Below are 21,900 nucleotides of genomic sequence, written 5' to 3'. Positions count from 1 at the left end.
TGTTGTAACTGCATCCTCAACAGTCGTATCAACCCAGGACTGGTTGTTACCTCACCTATAGTGGTATCTACAGCCATCGTTGTGGCTTCAACAGTAGTTGTTTGCTCTGTCATTGTTGTGATATCAGCAGTTGTCACATCCACTGAAGGAGTGTTTCCTCAGCTGTAGTAGTATCTGCACCTGCTGTTGTGACTGCAACTGTACTGGCATCAGCAATAGATGTCTGTTCTGCTGCGGTTGTCACATCTGTAGCAGTTGTGTCCACTGAAGGAGAGGTTGTCGACGCAGCTGTAGTGGTATCTGCTGACACTGTTGTGGCTAGAACAGTAGGTGTCTGTGCTCCTGTTGTAACCGCATCCTCAACAGTCGTATCAACCGCAGGACTGGTTGTTACCTCACTATAGTGGTATCTACAGCCATCGTTGTGGCTTCAACAGTAGTTGTTTGCTCTGTCATTGTTGTGGTTTGTCAGCAGTTGTCACATCCACTGAAGGAGTTGTTCCCTCAGCTGTAGTAGTATCTGCACTTGCTGTTGTGACTGCAACTGTACTGGCATCAGCAATAGATGTCTGTTCTGCTGCGGTTGTCACATCTGTAGCAGTTGTGTCCACTGAAGGAGAGGTTGTCGACGCAGCTGTAGTGGTATCTGCTGACACTGTTGTGGCTACAACAGTAGAGTGTCTGTGCTCCTGTTGTAAACCGCATCCTCAACAGTCGTATCAACCACAGGACTGGTTGTTACTCAGCTTTAGTGGTATCTACAGCCATCAATGTCGCTTCAACAGTAGTTGTTTGCTCTGTCATTGTTGTGATATCAGCAGTTGTCACATCCACTGAAGGAGTTGTTCCCTCAGCTGTAGTAGTATCTGCACCTGCTGTTGTGACTGCAACTGTACTGGCATCAGCAATAGATGTCTGTTTGCTTCGGTTCACAATCTGTAGCAGTGTGTTGTCCACTGAAGGAGAGGTTGTCGACGCAGCTGTAGTGGTATCTGCGGACACTGTTGTGGCTAGAACAGTAGGTGTCTGTGCTCCTGTTGTAACCGCATCCTCAACAGTCGTATCAACCACAGGACTGTTGTTACCTCACCTTTAGTGGTATCTACAGCCATCGTTGTGGCTTCAACAGTAGTTGTTTGCTCTGTCATTGTTGTGATATCAGCAGTTGTCACATCCACTGAAGGAGTTGTTCCCTCAGCTGTAGTAGTATCTGCACCTGCTGTTGTGACTGCAACTGTACTGGCATCAGCAATAGATGTCTGTTCTGCTGCGGTTGTCACATCTGTAGCAGTTGTGTCACTGAAGGAGAGGTTGTCGACGCAGCTGTAGTGGTATCTGCTGACACTGTTGTGGCTACAACAGTAGGTGTCTGTGCTCCTGTTGTAACTGCATCCTCAACAGTCGTATCAACCGCAGGACTGGTTGTTACCTCACCTATAGTGGTATCTACAGCCATCGTTGTGGCTTCAACAGTAGTTGTTTGCTCTGTCATTGTTGTGTGATATCAGCAGTTGTCACATCCACTGAAGGAGTTGTTCCCTCAGCTGTAGTAATAACTGCACCTGCTGTTGTGACTGCAACTGTACTGGCATCAGCAATAGATGTCTGTTCTGCTGCGGTTGTCACATCTGTAGCAGTTGTGTCCACTGAAGGAGAGGTTGTCGACGCAGCTGTAGTGGTATCTGCTGACACTGTTGTGGCTACAACAGTGTGGTGGTGCTCCTGTTGTAACCGCATCCTCAACAGTCGTATCAACCGCAGGACTGGTTGTTACCTCACCTAGTGGTATCTACAGCCATCGTTGTGGCTTCAACAGTAGTTGTTTGCTCTGTCATTGTTGTGATATCAGCAGTTGTCACATCCACTGAAGGAGTTGTTCCCTCAGCTGTAGTAGTATCTGCACTTGCTGTTGTGACTGCAACTGTACTGGCATCAGCAATAGATGTCTGTTCTGCTGCGGTTGTCACATCTGCAGTAGCAGTTGTGTCCACTGAAGGAGAGGTTGTCGACGCAGCTGTAGTGGTATCTGCTGACACTGTTGTGGCTACAACACAGTAGTGTCTGTGCTCCTGTTGTAACCGCATCCTCAACAGTCGTATCAACCACAGGACTGGTTGTTACCTCACCTTAGTGGTATCTACAGCCATCGTTGTGGCTTCAACAGTAGTTGTTTGCTCTGTCATTGTTGTGATATCAGCAGTTGTCACATCCACTGAAGGAGTTGTTCCCTCAGCTGTAGTAGTATCTGCACCTGCTGTTGTGACTGCAACTGTACTGGCATCAGCAATAGATGTCTGTTCTGCTTCGGTTGTCACATCTGTAGCAGTTGTGTCCACTGAAGGAGAGGTTTTCGACGCAGCTGTAGTGGTATCTGCTGACACTGTTGTGGCTAGAACAGTAGGTGTCTGTGCTCCTGTTGTAACTGCATCCTCAACAGTCGTATCAACCACAGGACTGGTTGTTACCTAGCTTTAGTGGTAGTGGTATCTACAGCCATCGTTGTCGCTTCAACAGTAGTTGTTGCTCTGTCATTGTTGTGATATCAGCAGTTGTCACATCCACTGAAGGAGATGTTCCCTCAGCTGTAGTAGTATCTGCACCTGCTGTTGTGACTGCAACTGTACTGGCATCAGCAATAGATGTCTGTTCTGCTGCGGTTGTCACATCTGTAGCAGTTGTGTCCACTGAAGGAGAGGTTGTCGACGCAGCTGTAGTGGTATCTGCTGACACTGTTGTGGCTACAACAGTAGATGTCTGTTTCCTGTTGTAACTGCATCCTCAACAGTCGTATCAACCACAGGACTGGTTGTTACCTCAGCTTTAGTGGTATATACAGCCATCGTTGTCGCTTCAAGGTAGTTGCTGCTCTGTCATTGTTGTGATATCAGCAGTTGTCACATCCACTGAAGGAGATGTTTCCCTCAGCTGTAGTAGTATCTGCACTGCTGTTGTGACTGCAACTGTACTGGCATCAGCAATAGATGTCTGTTCTGCTTCGGTTGTCACATCTGTAGCAGTTGTGTCCACTGAAGGAGAGGTTGTCGACGCAGCTGTAGTGGTATCTGCGGACACTGTTGTGGCTAGAACAGTAGATGTCTGTGCTCCAGTTGTAACTGCATCCTCAACAGTCGTATCAACCACAGGACTGGTTGTTACCTCAGCTTTAGTGGTATCTACAGCCATCGTGTGTCGCTTCAACAGTAGTTGTTTGCTCTGTCATTGTTGTGATATCAGCAGTTGTCACATCCACTGAAGGAGTTGTTCCCTCAGCTGTAGTAGTATCTGCACCTGCTGTTGTGACTGCAACTGTACTGGCATCAGCAATAGATGTCTGTTTCTGCTGCGGTTGTCACATCTGTAGCAGTTGTGTCCACTGAAGGAGAGGTTGTCGACGCAGCTGTAGTGGTATCTGCTGACACTGTTGTGGCTATAACAGTAGTGTCTGTCCTCCTGTTGTAACCGCATCCTCAACAGTCGTATCAATCGCAGGACTGGTTGTTACCCTCACCTATAGTGGGTATCTAAAGCCATCGTTGTGGCTTCAACAGTGTTGTTTGCTCTGTCATTGTTTGTTGTGGTATCAGCAGTTGTCACATCCACTGAAGGAGTTGTTCCTCAGCTGTAGTAGTATCTGCACCTGCTGTTGTGACTGCAACTGTACTGGCATCAGCCATAGATGTCTGTTCTGCTGCGGTTGTCACATCTGTAGCAGTTGTGTCCACTGAAGGAGAGGTGTCGACGCAGCTGTAGTGGTATCTGTGACACTGTTGTGGCTACAACAGTAGGTATCTGAGCTCCTGTTGTAACTGCATCCTCAACAGTCGTATCAACCAAGGACTGGTTGTTACCTCACCTATAGTGGTATCTACAGCCATCGTTGTGGCTTCAACAGTAGTTGTTTGCTCTGTCATTGTTGTGATATCAGCAGTTGTCACATCCACTGAAGGAGTTGTTCCCTCAGCTGTAGTAGTATCTGCACCTGCTGTTGTGACTGCAACTGTACTGGCATCAGCAATAGATGTCTGTTCTGCTGCGGTTGTCACATCTGTAGCAGTTGTGTCCACTGAAGGAGAGGTTGTCGACGCAGCTGTAGTGGTATCTGCTGACACTGTTGTGGCTACAACAGTAGATGTCTGTGCTCCAGTTGTGACCGCATCCTCAACAGTCATATCAACCACAGGACTGGTTGTTACCTCAGCTTTAGTGGTATCTACAGCCATCGTTGTCGCTTCAACAGTAGTTGTTTGCTCTGTCATTGTTGTGATATCAGCAGTTGTCACATCCACTGAAGGAGTTGTTCCCTCAGCTGTAGTAGTATCTGCACCTGCTGTTGTGACTGCAACTGTACTGGCATCAGCAATAGATGTCTGTTCTGCTGTGGTTGTCACATCTGTAGCAGTTGTGTCCACTGAAGGAGAGGTTGTCGACGCAGCTGTAGTGGTATCTGCTGACACTGTTGTGGCTATAACAGTAGGTGTCTGTCCTCCTGTTGTAACCGCATCCTCAACAGTCGTATCAATCGCAGGACTGGTTGTTACCTCACCTATAGTGGTATCTAAAGCCATCGTTGTGGCTTCAACAGTAGTTGTTTGCTCTGTCATTGTTGTGGTATCAGCAGTTGTCACATCCACTGAAGGAGTTGTTCCCTCAGCTGTAGTAGTATCTGCACCTACTGTTGTGACTGCAACTGTACTGGCATCAGCAATAGACGTCTGTTCTGCTGCAGTTGTCACATCTGCAGTAGTTGTGTCCACGGAAGGAGAGGTTGTCGACGCAGCTGTAGTAGTATCTGCTGACACTGTTGTGGCTACAACAGTAGGTGTCTGTGCTCCTGATGTAACCGCATCCTCAACAGTCGTATCAATCGCAGGACTGGTTGTTACCTCACCTATAGTGGTATCTACAGCCATCGTTGTGGCTTCACCAGTAGTTGTTTGCTCTGTGATTGTTGTGTATTGGCAGTTGTCACATCCACTGAAGGAGTTGTTCCCTCAGCTGTAGTAGTATCTGCATCTACTCTTGTGACTGCAACTGTACTGGCATCAGCAATAGATGTCTGTTCTGCTGCGGTTGTCACATCTGTAGCAGTTGTGTCCACTGAAGGAGAGGTTGTCGACGCAGCTGTAGTGGTATCTGCTGACACTGTAGTGGCTACAACAGTAGATGTCTGTGCTCCGGTTGTAACCGCATCCTCAACAGTCGTATCAACCACAGGACTGGTTGTTACCTCAGCTATAGTGGTATCTACAGCCATCGTTGTCACTTCAACAGTAGTTGTTTGCTCTGTCATTGTTGTGATATCAGCAGTTGTCACATCCACTGAAGGAGTCGTTCCCTCATCTGAAGTAGTATCTGCACCTGCTGTTGTGACTGCAACTGTACTGGCATCAGCAATAGATGACTGTTCTGCTGCGGTTGTCACATCTGTAGCAGTTGTGTCCACTGAAGGAGAGGTTGTCGACGCAGCTGTAGTGGTATCTGCTGACATTGTTGTGGCTACAACAGTAGATGTCTGTGCTCCTGTTGTAACCGCATCCTCAACAGTCGTATCAACCACAGAACTGGTTGTTACCTCAGCTTTAGTGGTATCTACAGCCATCGTCGTCGCTTCAACAGTAGTTGTTTGCTCTGTCATGGTTGTGATATCAGCAGTTGTCCCATCCACTGAAGGAGTTGTTCCCTCAGCTGTAGTAGTATCTGCACCTGCTGTTGTGACTGCAACTGTACTGGCATCAGCAATAGATGTCTGTTCTGCTGCGGTTGTCACATCTGTAGCAGTTGTGTCCACAGAAGGAGAGGTTGTCACCGCAGGTGTAGTGGTATCTGCTGACACTGTTGTGGCTACAACAGTGGATGTCTGTGCTTTTGTCGTAAACACATCCTCAACAGTCGTATCAACCACAGGACTGGTTGTTACCTCAGCTATAGTGGTATCAACAGCCATAGTTGTGGCTTCAACAGTAGTTGTTTTCTCTGTCATTGTTGTGATACCAGCAGTTGTCACATCCACTGAAGGAGTTGTTCCCTCAGCTGTAGTAGTATCTGCACCTGCTGTTGTGACTGCAACTGTACTTGCATCAGCAATAGATGTCTGTTCTGCTGCGGTTGTCACATCTGTAGCAGTTGTGTCCACTGAAGGAGAGGTTGTCGCCGCAGCTGTAGTGGTATCTGCTGACATTGTTGTGGCTACAACAGTAGATGTCTGTGCTCCTGTTGTAACCACATCCTCAACAGTCGTATCAACTACAGGACTGGTTGTTACCTCAGCTATAGTGGTATCTACAGCCATCGTTGTGGCTTCAACAGTAGTTGATTGCTCTGTCATTGTTGTGATATCAGCAGTTGACACATCCACTGAAAGAGTAGTTCCCTCAGCTGTAGTAGTATCTGCACCTGCTGTTGTGACTGCAACTGTACTGGCATCAGCAATAAATGTCTGTTCTGCTGCGGTTGTCACATCTGTAGCAGTTGTGTCCACAGAAGGAGAGGTTGTCACCGCAGGTGTAGTGGTATCTGCTGACACTGTTGTGGCTACAACAGTGGATGTCTGTGCTCTTGTCGTAACCACATCCTCAACAGTTGTATCCACCGCAGGACTGGTTGTTACCTCGGCTATAGTGGTATCTACAGCCATCGTTGTGGCTTTAACAGTAGTTGTTTGCTCTGTCATGGTTGTGATATCAGCAGTTGTCACATCCACTGAAGGAGTTGTTCCCTCAGCTGTAGTAGCATCTGCACCTGCTGTTGTGACTGAAACTGTACTGGCATCAGCAATAGATGTCTGTTCGGCTGCAGTTGTCACATCTGTAGCAGTTGTCTCCGCTGAAGGAGAGGTTGTCACCGCAGCTGTAGTGCTATCTGCTGACACTGTTGTGGCTACAACAGTAGATGTCTGTGCTCCTGTTCTAACCACATCCTCAACAGTCGTATCAACCACAGGACTGGTTGTTACCTCAGCTATAGTGGTATCAACAGTCATAGGTGTGGCTTCAACAGTAGTTGTTTGCTCTGTCATTGTTGTGATACCAGCAGTTGTCACATCCACTGAAGGAGTTGTTCCCTCAGCTGTAGTAGTATCTGCACCTGCTGTTGTGACTGCAACTGTACTGGCATCAGCAATAGATGTCTGTTCGGCTGCAGTTGTCACATCTGTAGCAGTTGTCTCCACTGAAGGAGAGGTTGTCACCGCAGCTGTAGTGCTATCTGCTGACACTGTTGTGGCTACAACAGTAGATGTCTGTGCTCCTGTTGTAACCACATCCTCAACAGTCGTATCAACCACAGGACTGGTTGTTACCTCAGCTATAGTGGTATCAACAGTCATAGTTGTGGCTTCAACAGTAGTTGTTTGCTCTGTCATTGTTGTGGTATCAGCAGTTGTCACATCCACTGAAGGAGTTGTTCCCTCAGCTGTAGTAGTATCTGCACCTACTGTTGTGACTGCAACTGTACTGGCATCAGCAATAGACGTCTGTTCTGCTGCGGTTGTCACATCTGCAGTAGTTGTGTCCACTGTGGGAGAGGTTGTCGACGCAGCTGTAGTGGTATCTGCTGACACTGTTGTGACTACAACAGTAGATGTCTGTGCTCCGGTTGTAACCGCATCCTCAACAGTCGTATCAACCACAGGACTGGTTATTACCTCAGCTTTAGTGGTATCTACAGCCATCGTTGTCGCTTCACAGTAGTTGTTTGCTCTGTCATTGTTGTGATATCAGCAGTTGTCACATCCACTGAAGGAGATGTTCCCTCAGCTGTAGTAGTATCTGCACCTGCTGTTGTGACTGCAACTGTACTGGCATCAGCAATAGACGTCTGTTCTGCTGCGGTTGTCACATCTGCAGTAGTTGTGTCCACGGAAGGAGAGGTTGTCGACGCAGCTGTAGTGCTATCTGCTGACACTGTTGAGGCTACAACAGTAGATGTCTGTGCTCCGGTTGTAACCGCATCCTCAACAGTCGTATCAACCACAGGACTGGTTGTTACCTCAGCTATAGTGGTATCAACAGCCATAGTTGTGGCTTCAACAGTAGTTGTTTTCTCTGTCATTGTTGTGATACCAGCAGTTGTCACATCCACTGAAGGAGTTGTTCCCTCAGCTGTAGTAGTATCTGCACCTGCTGTTGTGACTGCAACTGTACTGGCATCAGCAATAGATGTCTGTTCTGCTGCGGTTGTCACATCTGTAGCAGTTGTGTCCACTGAAGGAGAGGTTGTCACCGCAGCTGTAGTGGTATCTGCTGACATTGTTGTGGCTACAACAGTAGATGTCTGTGCTCCTGTTGTAACCACATCCTCAACAGTCGTATCAACTACAGGACTGGTTGTTACCTCAGCTATAGTGGTATCTACAGCCATCGTTGTGGCTTCAACAGTAGTTGATTGCTCTGTCATTGTTGTGATATCAGCAGTTGACACATCCACTGAAAGAGTAGTTCCCTCAGCTGTAGTAGTATCTGCACCTGCTGTTGTGACTGCAACTGTACTGGCATCAGCAATAGATGTCTGTTCGGCTGCGGTTGTCACATCTTTAGCAGTTGTGTCCACTGAAGGAGAGGTTGTCGCCGCAGCTGTAGTGCTTTCTGCTGACACTGTTGTGGCTACAACAGTAGATGTCTGTGCTCCTGTTGTAACCACATCCTCAACAGTCGTATCAACTACAGGACTGGTTGTTACCTCAGCTTTAGTGGTATCTACAGCCATCGTTGTGGCTTCAACAGTAGTTGATTGCTCTGTCATTGTTTTGATATCAGCAGTTGACACATCCACTGAAGGAGTTGTTCCCTCAGCTGTAGTAGTATCTGCACCTGCTGTTGTGACTGCAACTGTACTGGCATCAGCAATAGATGTCTGTTCGGCTGCAGTTGTCACATCTGTAGCAGTTGTCTCCACTGAAGGAGAGGTTGTCACCACAGCTGTAGTGCTATCTGCTGACACTGTTGTGGCTACAACAGTAGATGTCTGTGCTCCTGTTGTAACCACATCCTCAACAGTCGTATCAACCACAGGACTGGTTGTTACCTCAGCTATAGTGGTATCAACAGTCATAGTTGTGGCTTCAACAGTAGTTGTTTGCTCTGTCATTGTTGTGATACCAGCAGTTGTCACATCCACTGATGGAGTTGTTCCCTCAGCTGTAGTAGTATCTGCACCTGCTGTTGTGACTGCAACTGTACTGGCATCAGCAATAGATGTCTGTTCGGCTGCAGTTGTCACATCTGTAGCAGTTGTCTCCACTGAAGGAGAGGTTGTCACCGCAGCTGTAGTGCTATTTGCTGACACTGTTGTGGCTACAACAGTAGATGTCTGTGCTCCTGTTGTAATCGCATCCTCAAAAGTCATATCAACCACAGGACTGGTTGTTACCTCAGCTATAGTGGTATCTACAGCCATCGTTGTGGCTTCAACAGTAGTTGTTTGCTCTGTCATGGTTGTGATATCAGCAGTTGTCCCATCCACTGAAGGAGTTGTTCCCTCAGCTGTAGTAGTATCTGCACCTGCTGTTGTGACTGCAACTGTACTGGCATCAGCAATAGATGTCTGTTCGGCTGCAGTTGTCACATCTGTAACAGTTGTCTCCACTGAAGGAGAGGTTGTCACCGCAGCTGTAGTGCTATCTGCTGACACTGTTGTGGCTACAACAGTAGATGTCTGTGCTCCTGTTGTAACCACATCCTCAACAGTCGTATCAACCACAGGACTGGTTGTTACCTCAGCTATAGTGGTATCAACAGTCATAGTTGTGGCTTCAACAGTAGTTGTTTGCTCTGTCATTGTTGTGGTATCAGCAGTTGTCACATCCACTGAAGGAGTTGTTCCCTCAGCTGTAGTAGTATCTGCACCTACTGTTGTGACTGCAACTGTACTGGCATCAGCAATAGACGTCTGTTCTGCTGCGGTTGTCACATCTGCAGTAGTTGTGTCCACTGTGGGAGAGGTTGTCGACGCAGCTGTAGTGGTATCTGCTGACACTGTTGTGACTACAACAGTAGATGTCTGTGCTCCGGTTGTAACCGCATCCTCAACAGTCGTATCAACCACAGGACTGGTTATTACCTCAGCTTTAGTGGTATCTACAGCCATCGTTGTCGCTTCCACAGTAGTTGTTTGCTCTGTCATTGTTGTGATATCAGCAGTTGTCACATCCACTGAAGGAGATGTTCCCTCAGCTGTAGTAGTATCTGCACCTGCTGTTGTGACTGCAACTGTACTGGCATCAGCAATAGACGTCTGTTCTGCTGCGGTTGTCACATCTGCAGTAGTTGTGTCCACGGAAGGAGAGGTTGTCGACGCAGCTGTAGTGCTATCTGCTGACACTGTTGAGGCTACAACAGTAGATGTCTGTGCTCCGGTTGTAACCGCATCCTCAACAGTCGTATCAACCACAGGACTGGTTGTTACCTCAGCTATAGTGGTATCAACAGCCATAGTTGTGGCTTCAACAGTAGTTGTTTTCTCTGTCATTGTTGTGATACCAGCAGTTGTCACATCCACTGAAGGAGTTGTTCCCTCAGCTGTAGTAGTATCTGCACCTGCTGTTGTGACTGCAACTGTACTGGCATCAGCAATAGATGTCTGTTCTGCTGCGGTTGTCACATCTGTAGCAGTTGTGTCCACTGAAGGAGAGGTTGTCACCGCAGCTGTAGTGGTATCTGCTGACATTGTTGTGGCTACAACAGTAGATGTCTGTGCTCCTGTTGTAACCACATCCTCAACAGTCGTATCAACTACAGGACTGGTTGTTACCTCAGCTATAGTGGTATCTACAGCCATCGTTGTGGCTTCAACAGTAGTTGATTGCTCTGTCATTGTTGTGATATCAGCAGTTGACACATCCACTGAAAGAGTAGTTCCCTCAGCTGTAGTAGTATCTGCACCTGCTGTTGTGACTGCAACTGTACTGGCATCAGCAATAGATGTCTGTTCGGCTGCGGTTGTCACATCTTTAGCAGTTGTGTCCACTGAAGGAGAGGTTGTCGCCGCAGCTGTAGTGCTTTCTGCTGACACTGTTGTGGCTACAACAGTAGATGTCTGTGCTCCTGTTGTAACCACATCCTCAACAGTCGTATCAACTACAGGACTGGTTGTTACCTCAGCTATAGTGGTATCTACAGCCATCGTTGTGGCTTCAACAGTAGTTGATTGCTCTGTCATTGTTTTGATATCAGCAGTTGACACATCCACTGAAGGAGTTGTTCCCTCAGCTGTAGTAGTATCTGCACCTGCTGTTGTGACTGCAACTGTACTGGCATCAGCAATAGATGTCTGTTCGGCTGCAGTTGTCACATCTGTAGCAGTTGTCTCCACTGAAGGAGAGGTTGTCACCACAGCTGTAGTGCTATCTGCTGACACTGTTGTGGCTACAACAGTAGATGTCTGTGCTCCTGTTGTAACCACATCCTCAACAGTCGTATCAACCACAGGACTGGTTGTTACCTCAGCTATAGTGGTATCAACAGTCATAGTTGTGGCTTCAACAGTAGTTGTTTGCTCTGTCATTGTTGTGATACCAGCAGTTGTCACATCCACTGATGGAGTTGTTCCCTCAGCTGTAGTAGTATCTGCACCTGCTGTTGTGACTGCAACTGTACTGGCATCAGCAATAGATGTCTGTTCGGCTGCAGTTGTCACATCTGTAGCAGTTGTCTCCACTGAAGGAGAGGTTGTCACCGCAGCTGTAGTGCTATTTGCTGACACTGTTGTGGCTACAACAGTAGATGTCTGTGCTCCTGTTGTAATCGCATCCTCAAAAGTCATATCAACCACAGGACTGGTTGTTACCTCAGCTATAGTGGTATCTACAGCCATAGTTGTGGCTTCAACAGTAGTTGTTTGCTCTGTCATGGTTGTGATATCAGCAGTTGTCCCATCCACTGAAGGAGTTGTTCCCTCAGCTGTAGTAGTATCTGCACCTGCTGTTGTGACTGCAACTGTACTGGCATCAGCAATAGATGTCTGTTCTGCTGCGGTTGTCACATCTGTAGCAGTTGTGTCCACAGAAGGAGAGGTTGTCACCGCAGGTGTAGTGGTATCTGCTGACACTGTTGTGGCTACAACAGTGGATGTCTGTGCTCTTGTCGTAACCACATCCTCAACAGTCGTATCCACCACAGGACTGGTTGTTACCTCGGCTATAGTGGTATCTACAGCCATCGTTGTGGCTTTAACAGTAGTTGTTTGCTCTGTCATGGTTGTGATATCAGCAGTTGTCACATCCACTGAAGGAGTTGTTCCCTCAGCTGTAGTAGTATCTGCACCTGCTGTTGTGACTGAAACTGTACTGGCATCAGCAATAGATGTCTGTTCGGCTGCAGTTGTCACATCTGTAGCAGTTGTGTCCACTGAAGGAGAGGTTGTCACCGCAGCTGTAGTGCTATCTGCTGACACTGTTGTGGCTACAACAGTAGATGTCTGTGCTCCTGTTGTAACCACATCCTCAACAGTCGTATCAACCACAGGACTGGTTGTTACCTCAGCTATAGTGGTATCAACAGTCATAGTTGTTGCTTCAACAGTAGTTGTTTGCTCTGTCATTGTTGTGATACCAGCAGTTGTCACATCCACTGAAAGAGTTGTTCCCTCAGCTGTAGTAGTATCTGCACCTGCTGTTGTGACTGCAACTGTACTGGCATCAGCAATAGATGTCTGTTCGGCTGCAGTTGTCACATCTGTAGCAGTTGTCTCCACTGAAGGAGAGGTTGTCACCGCAGCTGTAGTGCTATCTGCTGACACTGTTGTGGCTACAACAGTAGATGTCTGTGCTCCTGTTGTAACCACATCCTCAACAGTCGTATCAACCACAGGACTGGTTGTTACCTCAGCTATAGTGGTATCAACAGTCATAGTTGTGGCTTCAACAGTAGTTGTTTGCTCTGTCATTGTTGTGGTATCAGCAGTTGTCACATCCACTGAAGGAGTTGTTCCCTCAGCTGTAGTAGTATCTGCACCTACTGTTGTGACTGCAACTGTACTGGCATCAGCAATAGACGTCTGTTCTGCTGCGGTTGTCACATCTGCAGTAGTTGTGTCCACGGAAGGAGAGGTTGTCGACGCAGCTGTAGTGGTATCTGCTGACACTGTTGAGGCTACAACAGTAGATGTCTGTGCTCCGGTTGTAACCGCATCCTCAACAGTCGTATCAACCACAGGACTGGTTGTTACCTCAGCTATAGTGGTATCAACAGCCATAGTTGTGGCTTCAACAGTAGTTGTTTGCTCTGTCATTGTTGTGATACCAGCAGTTGTCACATCCACTGAAGGAGTTGTTCCCTCAGCTGTAGTAGTATCTGCACCTGCTGTTGTGACTGCAACTGTACTGGCATCAGCAATAGATGTCTGTTCTGCTGCGGTTGTCACATCTGTAGCAGTTGTGTCCACTGAAGGAGAGGTTGTCGCCGCAGCTGTAGTGGTATCTGCTGACATTGTTGTGGCTACAACAGTAGATGTCTGTGCTCCTGTTGTAACCACATCCTCAACAGTCGTATCAACTACAGGACTGGTTGTTACCTCAGCTATAGTGGTATCTACAGCCATCGTTGTGGCTTCAACAGTAGCTGATTGCTCTGTCATTGTTGTGATATCAGCAGTTGACACATCCACTGAAAGAGTAGTTCCCTCAGCTGTAGTAGTATCTGCACCTGCTGTTGTGACTGCAACTGTACTGGCATCAGCAATAGATGTCTGTTCGGCTGCGGTTGTCACATCTTTAGCAGTTGTGTCCACTGAAGGAGAGGTTGTCGCCGCAGCTGTAGTGCTTTCTGCTGACACTGTTGTGGCTACAACAGTAGATGTCTGTGCTCCTGTTGTAATCGCATCCTCAAAGTCGTATCAACCACAGGACTGGTTGTTACCTCAGCTATAGTGGTATCTACAGCCATCGTTGTGGCTTCAACAGTAGTTGTTTGCTCTGTCATTGTTGTGATATCAGCAGTTGTCCCATCCACTGAAGGAGTTGTTCCCTCAGCTGTAGTAGTATCTGCACCTGCTGTTGTGACTGCAACTGTACTGGCATCAGCAATAGATGTCTGTTCTGCTGCGGTTGTCACATCTGTAGCAGTTGTGTCCACAGAAGGAGAGGTTGTCACCGCAGGTGTAGTGGTGTCTGCTGACACTGTTGTGGCTACAACAGTGGATGTCTGTGCTCTTGTCGTAACCACATCCTCAACAGTCGTATCCACCACAGGACTGGTTGTTACCTCGGCTATAGTGGTATCTACAGCCATCGTTGTGGCTTTAACAGTAGTTGTTTGCTCTGTCATGGTTGTGATATCAGCAGTTGTCACATCCACTGAAGGAGTTGTTCCCTCAGCTGTAGTAGTATCTGCACCTGCTGTTGTGACTGAAACTGTACTGGCATCAGCAATAGATGTCTGTTCGGCTGCAGTTGTCACATCTGTAGCAGTTGTCTCCACTGAAGGAGAGGTTGTCACCGCAGCTGTAGTGCTATCTGCTGACACTGTTGTGGCTACAACAGTAGATGTCTGTGCTCCTGTTGTAACCACATCCTCAACAGTCGTATCAACCACAGGACTGGTTGTTACCTCAGCTATAGTGGTATCAACAGTCATAGTTGTGGCTTCAACAGTAGTTGTTTGCTCTGTCATTGTTGTGATACCAGCAGTTGTCACATCCACTGAAGGAGTTGTTCCCTCAGCTGTAGTAGTATCTGCACCTGCTGTTGTGACTGCAACTGTACTGGCATCAGCAATAGATGTCTGTTCGGCTGCAGTTGTCACATCTGTAGCAGTTGTCTCCACTGAAGGAGAGGTTGTCACCGCAGCTGTAGTGCTATCTGCTGACACTGTTGTGGCTACAACAGTAGATGTCTGTGCTCCTGTTGTAACCACATCCTCAACAGTCGTATCAACCACAGGACTGGTTGTTACCTCAGCTATAGTGGTATCAACAGTCATAGTTGTGGCTTCAACAGTAGTTGTTTGCTCTGTCATTGTTGTGGTATCAGCAATTGTCACATCCACTGAAGGAGTTGTTCCCTCAGCTGTAGTAGTATCTGCACCTACTGTTGTGACTGCAACTGTACTGGCATCAGCAATAGACGTCTGTTCTGCTGCGGTTGTCACATCTGCAGTAGTTGTGTCCACGGAAGGAGAGGTTGTCGACGCAGCTGTAGTGCTATCTGCTGACACTGTTGAGGCTACAACAGTAGATGTCTGTGCTCCGGTTGTAACCGCATCCTCAACAGTCGTATCAACCACAGGACTGGTTGTTACCTCAGCTATAGTGGTATCAACAGCCATAGTTGTGGCTTCAACAGTAGTTGTTTGCTCTGTCATTGTTGTGATAGCAGCAGTTGTCACATCCACTGAAGGAGTTGTTCCCTCAGCTGTAGTAGTATCTGCACCTGCTGTTGTGACTGCAACTGTACTGGCATCAGCAATAGATGTCTGTTCTGCTGCGGTTGTCACATCTGTAGCAGTTGTGTCCACTGAAGGAGAGGTTGTCGCCGCAGCTGTAGTGGTATCTGCTGACATTGTTGTGGCTACAACAGTAGATGTCTGTGCTCCTGTTGTAACCACATCCTCAACAGTCGTATCAACTACAGGACTGGTTGTTACCTCAGCTATAGTGGTATCTACAGCCATCGTTGTGGCTTCAACAGTAGTTGATTGCTCTGTCATTGTTGTGATATCAGCAGTTGACACATCCACTGAAAGAGTAGTTCCCTCAGCTGTAGTAGTATCTGCACCTGCTGTTGTGACTGCAACTGTACTGGCATCAGCAATAGATGTCTGTTCGGCTGCGGTTGTCACATCTTTAGCAGTTGTGTCCACTGAAGGAGAGGTTGTCGCCGCAGCTGTAGTGCTTTCTGCTGACACTGTTGTGGCTACAACAGTAGATGTCTGTGCTCCTGTTGTAATCGCATCCTCAAAAGTCGTATCAACCACAGGACTGGTTGTTACCTCAGCTATAGTGGTATCTACAGCCATCGTTGTGGCTTCAACAGTAGTTGTTTGCTCCGTCATGGTTGTGATATCAGCAGTTGTCCCATCCACTGAAGGAGTTGTTCCCTCAGCTGTAGTAGTATCTGCACCTGCTGTTGTGACTGCAACTGTACTGGCATCAGCAATAGATGTCTGTTCTGCTGCGGTTGTCACATCTGTAGCAGTTGTGTCCACAGAAGGAGAGGTTGTCACCGCAGGTGTAGTGGTGTCTGCTGACACTGTTGTGGCTACAACAGTGGATGTCTGTGCTCTTGTCGTAACCACATCCTCAACAGTCGTATCCACCACAGGACTGGTTGTTACCTCGGCTATAGTGGTATCTACAGCCATCGTTGTGGCTTTAACAGTAGTTGTTTGCTCTGTCATGGTTGTGATATCAGCAGTTGTCACATCCACTGAAGGAGTTGTTCCCTCAGCTGTAGTAGTATCTGCACCTGCTGTTGTGACTGAAACTGTACTGGCATCAGCAATAGATGTCTGTTCGGCTGCAGTTGTCACATCTGTAGCAGTTGTCTCCACTGAAGGAGAGGTTGTCACCGCAGCTGTAGTGCTATCTGCTGACACTGTTGTGGCTACAACAGTAGATGTCTGTGCTCCTGTTCTAACCACATCCTCAACAGTCGTATCAACCACAGGACTGGTTGTTACCTCAGCTATAGTGGTATCAACAGTCATAGTTGTGGCTTCAACAGTAGTTGTTTGCTCTGTCATTGTTGTGATACCAGCAGTTGTCACATCCACTGAAGGAGTTGTTCCCTCAGCTGTAGTAGTATCTGCACCTGCTGTTGTGACTGCAACTGTACTGGCATCAGCAATAGATGTCTGTTCGGCTGCAGTTGTCACATCTGTAGCAGTTGTCTCCACTGAAGGAGAGGTTGTCACCGCAGCTGTAGTGCTATCTGCTGACACTGTTGTGGCTACAACAGTAGATGTCTGTGCTCCTGTTGTAACCACATCCTCAACAGTCGTATCAACCACAGGACTGGTTGTTACCTCAGCTATAGTGGTATCAACAGTCATAGTTGTGGCTTCAACAGTAGTTGTTTGCTCTGTCATTGTTGTGGTATCAGCAGTTGTCACATCCACTGAAGGAGTTGTTCCCTCAGCTGTAGTAGTATCTGCACCTACTGTTGTGACTGCAACTGTACTGGCATCAGCAATAGACGTCTGTTCTGCTGCGGTTGTCACATCTGCAGTAGTTGTGTCCACGGAAGGAGAGGTTGTCACCGCAGCTGTAGTGGTATCTGCTGACACTGTTGAGGCTACAACAGTAGATGTCTGTGCTCCGGTTGTAACCGCATCCTCAAAAGTCGTATCAACCACAGGACTGGTTGTTACCTCAGCTATAGTGGTATCAACAGCCATAGTTGTGGCTTCAACAGTAGTTGTTTGCTCTGTCATTGTTGTGATACCAGCAGTTGTCACATCCACTGAAGGAGTTGTTCCCTCAGCTGTAGTAGTATCTGCACCTGCTGTTGTGACTGCAACTGTACTGGCATCAGCAATAGATGTCTGTTCTGCTGCGGTTGTCACATCTGTAGCAGTTGTGTCCACTGAAGGAGAGGTTGTCGCCGCAGCTGTAGTGGTATCTGCTGACATTGTTGTGGCTACAACAGTAGATGTCTGTGCTCCTGTTGTAACCACATCCTCAACAGTCGTATCAACTACAGGACTGGTTGTTACCTCAGCTATAGTGGTATCTACAGCCATCGTTGTGGCTTCAACAGTAGTTGATTGCTCTGTCATTGTTGTGATATCAGCAGTTGACACATCCACTGAAAGAGTAGTTCCCTCAGCTGTAGTAGTATCTGCACCTGCTGTTGTGACTGCAACTGTACTGGCATCAGCAATAGATGTCTGTTCGGCTGCGGTTGTCACATCTTTAGCAGTTGTGTCCACTGAAGGAGAGGTTGTCGCCGCAACTGTAGTGCTTTCTGCTGACACTGTTGTGGCTACAACAGTAGATGTCTGTGCTCCTGTTGTAATCGCATCCTCAAAAGTCGTATCAACCACAGGACTGGTTGTTACCTCAGCTATAGTGGTATCTACAGCCATCGTTGTGGCTTCAACAGTAGTTGTTTGCTCTGTCATGGTTGTGATATCAGCAGTTGTCCCATCCACTGAAGGAGTTGTTCCCTCAGCTGTAGTAGTATCTGCACCTGCTGTTGTGACTGCAACTGTACTGGCATCAGCAATAGATGTCTGTTCTGCTGCGGTTGTCACATCTGTAGCAGTTGTGTCCACAGAAGGAGAGGTTGTCACCGCAGGTGTAGTGGTATCTGCTGACACTGTTGTGGCTACAACAGTGGATGTCTGTGCTCTTGTCGTAACCACATCCTCAACAGTCGTATCCACCACAGGACTGGTTGTTACCTCAGCTATAGTGGTATCTACAGCCATCGTTGTGGCTTCAACAGTAGTTGATTGCTCTGTCATTGTTGTGATATCAGCAGTTGACACATCCACTGAAAGAGTAGTTCCCTCAGCTGTAGTAGTATCTGCACCTGCTGTTGTGACTGCAACTGTACTGGCATCAGCAATAGATGTCTGTTCGGCTGCGGTTGTCACATCTGTAGCAGTTGTGTCCACAGAAGGAGAGGTTGTCACCGCAGGTGTAGTGGTATCTGCTGACACTGTTGTGGCTACAACAGTAGATGTCTGTGCTCCTGTTGTAATCGCATCCTCAAAAGTCGTATCAAACACAGGACTGGTTGTTACCTCACCTATAGTGGTATCTAGGGCCATCGTTGTGGGTTCAACAGTAGTTGTTTGCTCTGTCATGGTTGTGATATCAGCAGTTGTCACATCCACTGAAGGAGTTGTTCCCTCAGCTGAAGTAGTATCTGCACCTAAAGTTGTGACACCAACTGTATTGGCATCAGCAATAGATGTCTGTTCTGCTGCGGTTGTCACATCTGTAGCAGTTGTGTCCACTGAAGGAGAGGTTGTCGCCGCAGCTGCAGTGGTATCTGCAGCCATTGTTGTGGCTACAACTGTAGAAGCTGCTTCAACAGTAGTTTTGTGTTCTGCTGTTGTTGTGATATCAGCAGTTGTCATACCGACTGAAGCGGTTGTTCCCTCAGCTGTAGTATATACACCTGCTGTACTGGTAAGGGGTCCTGTCGTAGAAGAAGCTTCAGCAGTGGTTGTTTGTGCTGCTCTGGTCGTCACATCTGTAGTGGCTGTATCCACAACAGGACTAGTTCTTACATCAGCCGTGGTGGTATTTGTACCTGTTGTAGTACAAAAAACACTTATTAGATAATTGTATCCTTAATTTGGCAGGGTTCGACCTTAGCAGTAGTCTGATAGCCAAATGTGAGTAAAAACAGCGGGCTATTCGAAACCATTACTATTATTATTAAGATAAGGCATTTTTCTGGGGGTTTTTTTCAACGTGGTCTTAGAAAAAGGTAATCAGATATAGATGCACATTTGGCTTGTTTCATGCCATTGTGCCGCCAAATCTTGCTCCGAAATTGCTAATTAAAGGAAGTGTTTTGTATAAGTATATATAAGCATAAAAAGTTCAGGACACATACTCTGTACATGTACATATTCAAAGGGGAACAGTCTGCCCTTTTTATGAATGAGGGTGTCACCATAGTGCCCTCTAGTTATTCTGGCAATAAACCAGGCATGAATGCGTCAGGATACAGACAGTACTGCATGTCAAGCGTTTTGGATGAAAAATCATGGCCTACGTATGTAAGGAAACATTTCAGTCAGGCTGAAATCGGTATCCATTGCTGTACCGGTGTTATTCTTTGCGGTACTGCACTCCATACCCCAAACCTGGCTGATGAATGGAAAGCCGTCAGGCCGTAATAACTGAATATTTATGAGGTCAAACGTGGAACGTGGTACTCGTTACATGCCCAGTCAGCTTGTCAAAAATTGTAAGTTTGAATACGCCATGAAGTGTTGAATAGGCACAGGCCAGCAGACCGCACACTCCTCACGAATATTGTTGTGACGAAAATACCTGTGTGTACTGACCTGTACATAATGAACTTATTATCATAGCCAGCTGGGCTTAATGCTTGTACCGCAAGAAAAACACACTGGTACCGCAATGGATACCGCTTTTAGGCTGACTGAAACACTCCATAATCTGGTTGAAGTTTACATCATAAACTAGTTACAAAAACATTGGCGGAGAAGGTAGATTTAATTCACGAAACCTAACTGATCTCTCTTTTCTGTGTCCGCATTTTCCACTTTTCTGTATTTATTTTGTGGTCATAATGCTGGTACTTTCGCCAATAATGCATGGCCAATCCAGTTTTCATGGCCGTCCCTGAATGCTGATACTGCTGGGTACCGTCCACCATGGACAGTGTTGGGTAGTTTCTTTTCATGACTGTTATACTTTCCCCATTTGTTTTCTTTTTGAGGGTCCACTTTTGATAGCTTTTGACTCACAAATGAAAACGGGACCGAAAATTTCTAATCACCATAAAAAAACTTAAGATAAAAATATATTTAATTATTTTTTTTTAAGTTGATATAACTTATTGATAAATAATTCATTGAATTGATTTATAACGTTAATCAATTTGAGTCTGTTTTCACTTTTGTCAGGGAAAACACTAACAAAATTGCCTCAGAATAAAGCTATACATGTATGCACATTTTTGTTTGTGACGTTCTGGTGCAAAAAGCCTAAAGATTCATTCTCTTGCGGACTAGTAAAAAGGCCCATGGGCTAGATAAGAGTCTCGTTCACTAGTCCAGCTGGCTAGTGAAAAAAGGGCGAACACTGAATTGGACTAGTTTAATGACCAGCAATTCTTTTGAAATGTTCTCAACCAAGTTAGCCTTCATAAAAGGCAACAACCAATTCAAATTACCCCACAGACATAGGGTCATATTCATAAAAACTAGCACTTGCTTTTACTACCTATTTTTAAGTATGTACTTGCATTTGTATGAATAAAAAGGAAGCAAATGCTATTACTGGAAAGCATTTGCTAAAAGCTAAAAGTATTTACTTTTTACTTGTAAAGGCCCTGTCATATTATACGCGCTCTCACAGGAGCCCTTACGGCGACCAAAAATATTTAACCTTCCTATGGAAACATGCATTGTCAGCTTTATTACTTGGGTCAATATTAATCAAGACTCCCTTTGGTTTGTACACAGTATTCCAGGAGGTGAGGAAGAAAATTTTGGACCAATTGTGACCTCTTAAATAGTAGGAGGGTTAATAAATTTAACAATTGCAGCAAGGACGTAAGAAAATGACAATTTTCTGTTTCACGTGGCAAGAAAGTAGCTCAAGCTATGCTCATACTGCGCTCATCCCATGCTTACGATGCGCTCAATTCACTCTCTATGCACACCTGTCAAGCCCAATTATTCAATCTTGTCACTGCTGATGCACTTTCACTGTGCTCACAGTACAATCTACTTGCTGTTGATACGTCCTAGTAGCTCGCGTCGCGCTCTCTGTACGACCAAAATAGGCTCAGGTGACGTCACTTGCACTGTATAAATACCACAAAAACGGTCAACCTGCAGTCCAGTTTCAAATTTCTACAACACAGTCAAGTTACTTTCTCATGGAGACCACATCGACTGCCTTGCGCCTGGGCTGCATCAATGCCACGTCAATGTCGCATGATTCTCGCTCGCAGAGCGCCCGAGTTGCATCATCACGGTGCCCTGGCCAGAGCACAGAGGTGTTGCGTTTGTTTGAACATGTTCAAGAAATTTTGGCACTTATTGGGGACCATTAAGACACTCTGATGACGCCCTTCTTGTGGCCTATGTAGTTCTCGCTGCGATCAAGTAGTTGTTCTTGCGCCCCAGCCTTTTTCATGGACGTAGTGAGAGCGCATATATGATTGCAGACAGTCTGACAGGGCCTTAAGCTTTTGCTAGACTAGACTTGTTAGCTTTTGCTAGACTAGACTTTTTACTTTTCAAGGGGCAA

The 21,900-nt window shown here is 46.7% G+C and overlaps 1 protein-coding gene across 1 annotated transcript in view; it reads right to left on the bottom strand.

Annotated features, from left to right (window-relative positions):
* Window positions 1-21,900, bottom strand: part of LOC119720867 (mucin-22-like) — a 117,101-nt gene that overhangs the window by 36,013 nt on the left and 59,188 nt on the right. The window contains exon 5 of the mRNA XM_038190732.1: window positions 19,022-19,195. Within this exon, the coding sequence (XP_038046660.1) occupies window positions 19,022-19,195 (174 nt within the window). The remainder of the gene's footprint in view (window positions 1-19,021; window positions 19,196-21,900) is intronic.

Source organism: Patiria miniata, unplaced genomic scaffold (assembly GCF_015706575.1).
Source record: "Patiria miniata isolate m_02_andy unplaced genomic scaffold, ASM1570657v1 HiC_scaffold_9, whole genome shotgun sequence".
NCBI lineage: Eukaryota > Metazoa > Echinodermata > Asteroidea > Valvatida > Asterinidae > Patiria > Patiria miniata.
This window is presented reverse-complemented; position numbering and strand designations above follow the sequence as displayed.